The sequence below is a fragment of the Rhinopithecus bieti genome, unplaced genomic scaffold (genome assembly GCF_001698545.2).
Source record: "Rhinopithecus bieti isolate Rb0 unplaced genomic scaffold, ASM169854v2 scaffold_62, whole genome shotgun sequence".
NCBI lineage: Eukaryota > Metazoa > Chordata > Mammalia > Primates > Cercopithecidae > Rhinopithecus > Rhinopithecus bieti.
In genome coordinates, this window is record NW_016802942.1 from 241,175 (window position 1) to 249,002 (window position 7,828).

The window sequence follows — 7,828 nt, forward strand, 5'->3', positions numbered from 1 at the left end:
TTAGAACATTTAAATGCAGAAAAGATCTCAGCGAGCCATTTGGTACATCTTCTACTTTTACATTATTAATTCCATTAGGATATTTTTCAAGACTTGGCCTTGCTATTTCATTAGAAAAAGAATTCTGGGCCATTTCTGGAAATTTAGATTTTCCTTCACTGAAATTGAGTGTAAACCCTGAATTAAGATTATCATGATTTTCAAGATCACATTTCTCTCTTATTTGGAAGCACAGGGTCAAAGTAGACTAAATGATCTTAATAAAGTGACTTAGTCTTGATGTATCTGAGGACATTCTAAATAACCAGTGTCCCCATGAGTTAAACTTCCCCTCTCTGTGACTGTGATGGATTGGATTGTTAAAAAGACACTCTTGCTTTTTTCTCCTTTGGACCAAATGTACATACATGGGAGATAGTTGACCGGGAGTAGGGATGGCCATGGAATGGAGGAAGAACGTGACCACACCGACTGTTTTTAAGCGAGGGAGGTTACAATCCCAGTTTCACAAATGTGCTTTGTCGTTCATTCATTTATTCATTTAATGGTGTTCTCGGCCGGGTGCGGTGGCTCATGCCTATAAGCCCAGCACTTTGGGAGGCCAAGGCAGACGGATCATGAGGTCAAGAGATTGAGACCATCCTGGCTAACATGGTGAAACCCTGTATCTACTAAAAATACAAAAACAAAATTAGCTGGGTGTGGTGGCGGGTGCCTGTAGTCCCAGCTACTCTGGAGGCTGAGGCAGGAGAATGGCGTGAACCCGGGAGGCGGAGGTTGCAGTGATCCAAGATAGCACCACTGCACTCCAGCCTGGGCGACAGAGCAAGACTCCGTCTCAAAACAAACAAACAAACAAAAAAACAAACAAACAAAAAGGTGTTCTCCTTTGAAATGTCATTCTTCCTCTGTCCCTTCAGCTCACGTTATAGGAGTACAAGGGTGCTAAGTCATCTTAGGGACCATTAGGGGTAGTATAATCTTGGTTTTAATAATAATTTTGCTGATTGGTGGCAGATTAAATAGCAGACAAAATGCCATAAAGGAGAATGTTGATCCTTAGCCAGCTGAGTGATATTTCTCGTCAAAGAATGCGTAAGAGAAAATACAGTAATTTCCTATTTGATAGGCTGATTTTATTAATTGCATTAACTGCTTTATGTAGCCAAGCCTTACTATGCTGTATTTAAAATCAAGGGTCAACACACGTTTTCTGTAAAGGTCAGATAGTAAATATTTTAGGTGCTGCAGACCATGCAGTGTCTGTTGTAACTGTTCAAATGTGCCACCATAGCATGAAAGCAGCCTAGATGGTATGTAAACAAATGGGTGCAACTGTGTTCCAATAAAATCTTATAAATGAAAGCAGATGGCTATAATTTACCAACCTTTACTATATTTATAGCATTGTTATGGCATTCCTTAATATTTTAAATAATAGCTAAAAATGAAGGATAACAAATATAGCTTTGAAAGACCTTGCTCGGTGAATATGGTCTTTCTTGGAAGCTCAGTGTTTGTCACTTAGTTGCTTCCAGTGATAATTTCCTAGGTGCTAAGAAGCATGACAGTCTGAAGTTCGTTTGTTCAGCCTTGTCACTAAATTACATTAAATAAGTAAATGGGGAAAAATGAACAAGGCATTGTTTTGCTTTCCTTTTTGCAATTTCCCCTTGTTTCATGCCCACCTTTGGCAATGACCACTCACAGCTGTGTTTGTCTTCATAAGCCACCACTGGTCACCTCATCTCTATCTTCTCTCTTAGGGAGAACATTTTGCAGTCTTCCCTCTGTAGGGCATAAAACATTTTCCCATTTCTTGCCAGGTGCCCAGAATCAACTTGACATTTTTAAAAGACCTTTTGAGCCAACGCATCCTCTTGGAATCCTGTGACTGCCTTTTAGGTGTTGGGATCCTGTCCTTGGGATTAAAATGTATACTGTGTTTTTTTCAAATTTTATAAATAACTTTATATTTAATGCCTTTATTTATTTGGCTCAAAATATAAAATATAAGTGATTTTCTTTTCTTTCATATCTAAAGATACACTGATGTAAAAAGGCCTCTCCAGAAGTATAAGTCCAGGGGATTTGGAACACATCCATCCAGTTGTCTATCCCATCGGTGTGTCTTCTGGATCTATTCATTTTTTTAATGCTGAATTAAGGGTCTTAGGCATGGCTACCATGTTTTTCTCAGAAAGCACGTTAACATTGAGTAGTCCATGATTTTTCATTGTCATTGCCTAGCAGCCTGTGCTTGCTTGTCTGAGCATCTGGATACTTACCCCATCCATATGAGGAGATGAGCACAGAGCATGGATGAATCTTCTGCAGAGATACCCTGAATTGCATGGCCTGGCTTGGGTAAAAGTCAGCATGGTGGGAGATCTAGAGGTCCATTTCTGGGTCCACAGGGTCCCAGGGTGCTCCCTTGCTTTCAACCAAATATTTATTCAGCCAGTGTTTATTGGGCACCTGTGTGCTGAGTATGTAGAGACAAATTTTTTAAAAGGATACAAATTTCCAGATCAAAAGTGATAGAGCTACTTAGAATCCTCTTGCTTAGGCGTCTATGTGGAGGGCTCACAGCCCCTTTACCAAGAGGAAATCAGATCAGATCGTGAAGTGCCTTGACCTTCTGTTTTTTTCTGTCAAACCCACTGGGTTTTCTTGTCTTTGGAGAATGTAGCAACACCTCTTCCTGAGAGAGAATCTCCCAAACTGTAAAGCAAAAATCTAAATCTGTTTTTTTTTTTTTTTTTTTTTCGAGACAGAGTCTTACCCTGTCACCTAGACTGGAGTGCAGTGGCACAATCTCAACTCACTGCAACCTCCATCTCCCCTGGGTTCAAGCGATTCTTCTGCCTCAGCCTCCCAAGTAGCTGGGACTACAGGTGTGCACCACTACGCCCAGCTAATTTTTTTGTTTTTAGCAGAGACAGAGTTTCACCGTGTTGGCCAGGCTGGTATCAAACTCCTCACCTCAAGTGATCTGGCTGCCTCAGTTTCCCAAAGTGTTGGAATTACAGGCATGAGCCAAAACACCTGGTTTTTGTGTGTTTTTTTTGTTTTTTTGTTTTATTTTATTTTAGTAGAGACAGGGTTTCACCATGTTTGCCAGGCTGGTTTTGAACTCCTGACCTCAAGTGATCTGCCTGCCTTGGCCTCCCAAAGTGCTGGGATTACAGGTGTGAGCCACCACACCCAGCCCACAAAAATCTCAATCTAAGGAAGGCTGAAAGTTAAGAAATTTTAAGAAGCCTGAGATAACATCAGTAGCCTAGGACCGGGACCGTTTCTTTAGGAGGCACAGAAGCACAACTCAACTGCAAATGCACCTCAGAAACACTCTTGTTGGGCTAACTGCTGCCTCAGCAAAAGAGTAGAAAATTGCAATACACGCAGAGGTCACAGTAGGATATATGGTGGTTTTCAAAGTGTGCCCTCTTGAGTGAAATTGCTAAGGTTCACATTCAGGCTTCTCTACCTTCTGGCTGAAAGATCTCGGGCAAGTGATCATTACCTTCTCCTTGCCCTCGTGTTGTTCCCTTGTAAAAATGGAATAATAATAGTACCTATTTCAGAGGGTATTTGTGACAAATGTAATAGGTACCACGTGCTGAGTGCAGAGAATAAGTACATTGTAAGCATTCCATAAATTTTAGCTGCCATCATCATTATTGACCACAAAAATAGCAGTAGCAAAAGTAGTTTCATTGTGCAGTTCTGATCTTATCCCAGCATCTTTTCTGCACCTCCCCACCCCGGTTTTAAGTAAGTTATGTATACCTTACCTCGAAGTCAAAAAGATTTTTTCTGAAACACCCTAGAAAAGCATGTTTCTGCTTCCAAACCTGAAATAACCTTACAAGTTTTCAGAGATTGTGGAGAGTAGAGTTGGGATTTTATAAAGGCTTTGTGAGGTTTTGCTTGCCTCACACTGTGGCTTTACTAGGTTCTTCTCCTCAGAGACCCGAGCTGCCAGATGGTGCATTATGACCTGATCTTCTGATGGAATCATTACCCACATCAATGGCACAATCTTTTTTTTAATCCTTAAATATTTGTGGTGCCCCAGAGGATGTAACCCCTTATTAGGTTTTATGGGATTCTCAGAGATAAACTAGCCATAGCAACCTTATGATTTCTTTGAGATTTCAAGATTGTAATTCAGCTAACTTTTACGAGACGCCTACTCTGTGCTAGGGAAATTGGTAGGTATTTTTCTTTGCAGTCCCCTAAGAAGTGGGAAGTATTGTATCATATTACCAGATAGAGACCTGAGTCCTCAGGGAGTGCCAGCTGTCACCATGTGTGTAATTAAGCAGTGGTTCGAGCCCAAGACCAGTAGCCCTTTCTGTATAACACATGGGAGATAACTGGAACAGGATTTAATCCAGAACATTCTAGGCTCAGACGTTCTGAGTTTAAGATGAGGTGACAGACAATACTGCAGACGTCAATGGGAAGACAAGCATTTCATCCAAGATTCAGCAGACCATTGGGTTGTTTGTCAGGTTTTCTGGACTAGAACTGGATACTCTTACAGAGAGGGAGCCTGCGTTCACCTTCGCTAGTGCAGCTGGCAATAATTATAGTGCTCTGTTAGTGCTCTGTTGGTCTGAAAAGAAAACAGAAAGAAAAATATTATTGTGAGAAGCCAAATTTTCACTATAAATAGTATCTTTCCCAAATGAGCATTTTAAGAAGTGGGATATGGTGGGGGTGGGGGAAGATGCAGAAAATAAAGATCATTTTGGTGATTTACATAAACTTCAATTTAGAAATGGAGGACATTCTCAATGGATCATGCTGGTACTAAAGGGTTGCATTTCAAAAGCATATTTTTTAAACTCCCCATTTCCTTTCTATGGTAAAGAATAAATAAAAATGCTGATATAGAATCTTTGCTGGAGATAGAGACACTGACTCTTTGCCACCTGAAATTGGCAGTGAACAGCAGAGCTGAAATGGAAATTGGCAGGTACCACTGGATGTACCCAAGCTCAAAGAACCACCAGTACCATCCCGTGCCAACCCTGGGGGACAGGGCTAGCCCCTTGAGCAGTCCAGGTAAATACAGCCTTGGGGTGAATTCTAATAGCAAGTCAACTGTTATCTTTAATATTATTTGTAATGGCTCTTGCAGCTTGGTGATATTTTATGTTTTGCTTGGTGCATTAATTTGTTCACACGGGCGTGGGTGGAATTCACCCTAAACACATTTTTTAATCATCTTTCTTTTTCTCTCTCCCTCTCCATTCCACCCCATCTTTCTCCACTTTCTTCTCCTTCTTCCCTTTCTTCCCTCTTCCCTCTTTCTTCACCTTCAATCACCTCTTCTTCTCAAAGGGAACAATGTACAGTGAGATATGCCTTTGGTTAACTATGAAATTTCCAATGCCTGAACCAATAATGGGGGAGGGGGGCCACCCACATCCCCCATGTGGCCAAGAACTGGGCCAGGGCCTTCAAGGAGCCTTGGCTCTGAGAGTACCGTGAGTGTCCCCAAATGTCTTCCCAGCCCTGTTGCTCTGCACCACCCTCTCACATTAGTCATTGCCTTTGAGAAAGAGAAATCAAAGCTGTGAAAGTAGGATTGGATAACCATGTACCCGATTCCCATCAGGTAGGTTCAGTGGGTACGGTTTCCATTTTCCTTGCTCATGAGGAACATTGGCCGTTCAGAACTGCTAGGTGCTGGATCTGGGTGAGGTGTGCGACAGCTGATTTGGGGATCTAGAAGGGGCAAAAGGCAAAGCAGTATGAATATCCAACCTCCCACGTTCCCAAAGCCAACACAAGTCGTAATACCCAACTCAGTTAGCTAAAAACTCAATGATTTTGCCAGTGTACAACCGTAGTTCAAACTACATAAAATGCAAACATAAAGGGCAGGTGGTAGGTCGGATAAACACAGTAACAGGTTTAAAGTATTTCTGTGATTTTGCATCAATCCATAACATTTCTTCCAAATGCTTGCTAACTTCTTCAGGAGTAAACGTAGCATGCACAGTTTCAGAAAGGGCAATCCCAAGGTACAATGTAAGTTACCCATTGAATTACAAAGTCATAAAATCCATGATTAATAAAACTTTTTCCTTTAAAATCTAAATTGTGGTGTCAGGTTAATTAAAACGAAATCTGACTTTGGATTTAGTTCTGTCTTGGGTTATGCATTCCTTCATCTGTCCTATGGCTATCAGGTGCTGGTTCTGTGTGTGCCTGTACAGTGCTGGCTAAATAGGTTGAGCGCAAGGTGACATCAGCCATCCATTCTCATAGATCCTATAAAGAATATGGAGGGTTCTGGAATCTTGATTTAAAAAAATGTCATTAGACATGATATATCCATACAATAGCTACTATTCAGCAATAAAAAGGAATGAAATATTGGTGCATGTTACAACATGGATGAACCTCAAAAGTATCATGCTAAGTGAAAGAAGCCAGACACAAGAGACCAAATGTTCTACCACTCTGTTTATGTTAAATGTACAGAACTGGTGAGATAAGAAGTAGATTAGTGGTCGCCAGAGGCTGAGAGAAGGGAAGATTGGGGAGCAACTACAGATGGGCACAAGGGATCATTTTCGGTGTGATGAAAATGTTCTAAAATTAGATTGTGGTGATGGTCACACAACTCTGTGCATTTACTCAAAATCATTGAATTGTACACTTAAAACAGGTGAATCTTACAGAATATAAATTGTATCTCAATAAAGCTGCTTTTAAAAAAGCAGCAAAACCATGAGATGTGCATAATTCAAGGGTGGGAAGTGGGGAAAGGGGTATTTTTTTTAACATGATAAGAAGCCCCCAAGTTATCAGAAACTACTGCTTGAGGGAGGAGTCCCTCTTCATCTTGAGAGTCTTTAAGAGTCTTCATTTTAAGAGTGTTGAATGACATCAGGCCAGCTGGAAACCCAGAAAAATACTTATTCTTTTATTTACCAGTTCATTAAACTGGTAAAGAATAAACACAATATCTTATTGGGGGGGGATAAAAAAAACCTCTATCAATTGCTTCTGAAGAGTTTTCTCCACTTGTTGAGCAGTTCCCTGTAAAAGCATTGCAATAAGATTTGTGTACTTTTTGATCCTACAGTGAAACACCAGAATCTGGGTATTCGTAGCAGCAGTGGCAGCTGAGAAGAAATGTACGAGGCTCCATTTTCTTTTTTTCTGAAACTGATTTCTTTCAGAATTCCAAAGAATTGGGGTTTCCAAAAGATAACACAGTGTGTACATCATGTACTGCATGATGCCGCCGCTGAGTGTCTCTGCAAATCTAACTCATTAATCTTTCTGGAGAGCCCAACACTATAAACAACTCCTTGTCCATTCAGGTGAGATTTTGGCACCAAGGAAGATGAGATCAGAACAGGTTTTGCTGCCAGATGAGTTAGGGAAGGAAAAAAAAAACCCAATAACATTACTTTTCAAGTTTTTTGGAATTCCAGAAGGATATGATGAAAGATTGTGGAAGTCTAATAGTATCAGGTTGCTGGTGATACTACTGCAAGTGAGAATTCCATGAACTAGCAGGTTCTTACCCGAGGGGGAGAAACAAAATCACTGAATTTGATTTAAAGAATTTTCTTCCCAGATCCTGAAACAATCTCCACCTACACATAGTTTTAACCTTTTGTGTGCATTGATGGAAGTAATTGGAAAACAGATGTCTCCACGGGGACTGCTTGTGTCTGGAGCTGTCTGCAGAGACCTTATGTGTGATATTGTAAAGCCTACAGCGCAGGCAACAGAGTGAAGGGACCCACTCCAGCCATGCCATTGCCTTCCCAGACACTTACTGATTTTGTTG

General features: G+C 40.9%; 1 protein-coding gene across 8 annotated transcripts in view; it reads left to right on the forward strand.

The window, feature by feature from the left end:
* The window catches only part of GPM6B (glycoprotein M6B), a 183,055-nt gene that overhangs the window by 128,491 nt on the left and 46,736 nt on the right, over nucleotides 1–7,828 (forward strand). For 4 of the 8 annotated variants that reach the window (XR_001889615.1, XM_017892748.1, XM_017892059.1 and 1 more), the window contains exon 2: nucleotides 4,957–5,076. The exons of the other annotated variants lie outside the window; for them this stretch is intronic. Coding sequence is in view for 3 of the 4 variants with exons in the window: in XM_017892748.1 (XP_017748237.1) it covers nucleotides 4,957–5,076 (120 nt within the window). In the remaining variant the exon portion in view is untranslated. The remainder of the gene's footprint in view (nucleotides 1–4,956; nucleotides 5,077–7,828) is intronic. 8 annotated transcript variants of the gene reach the window in all.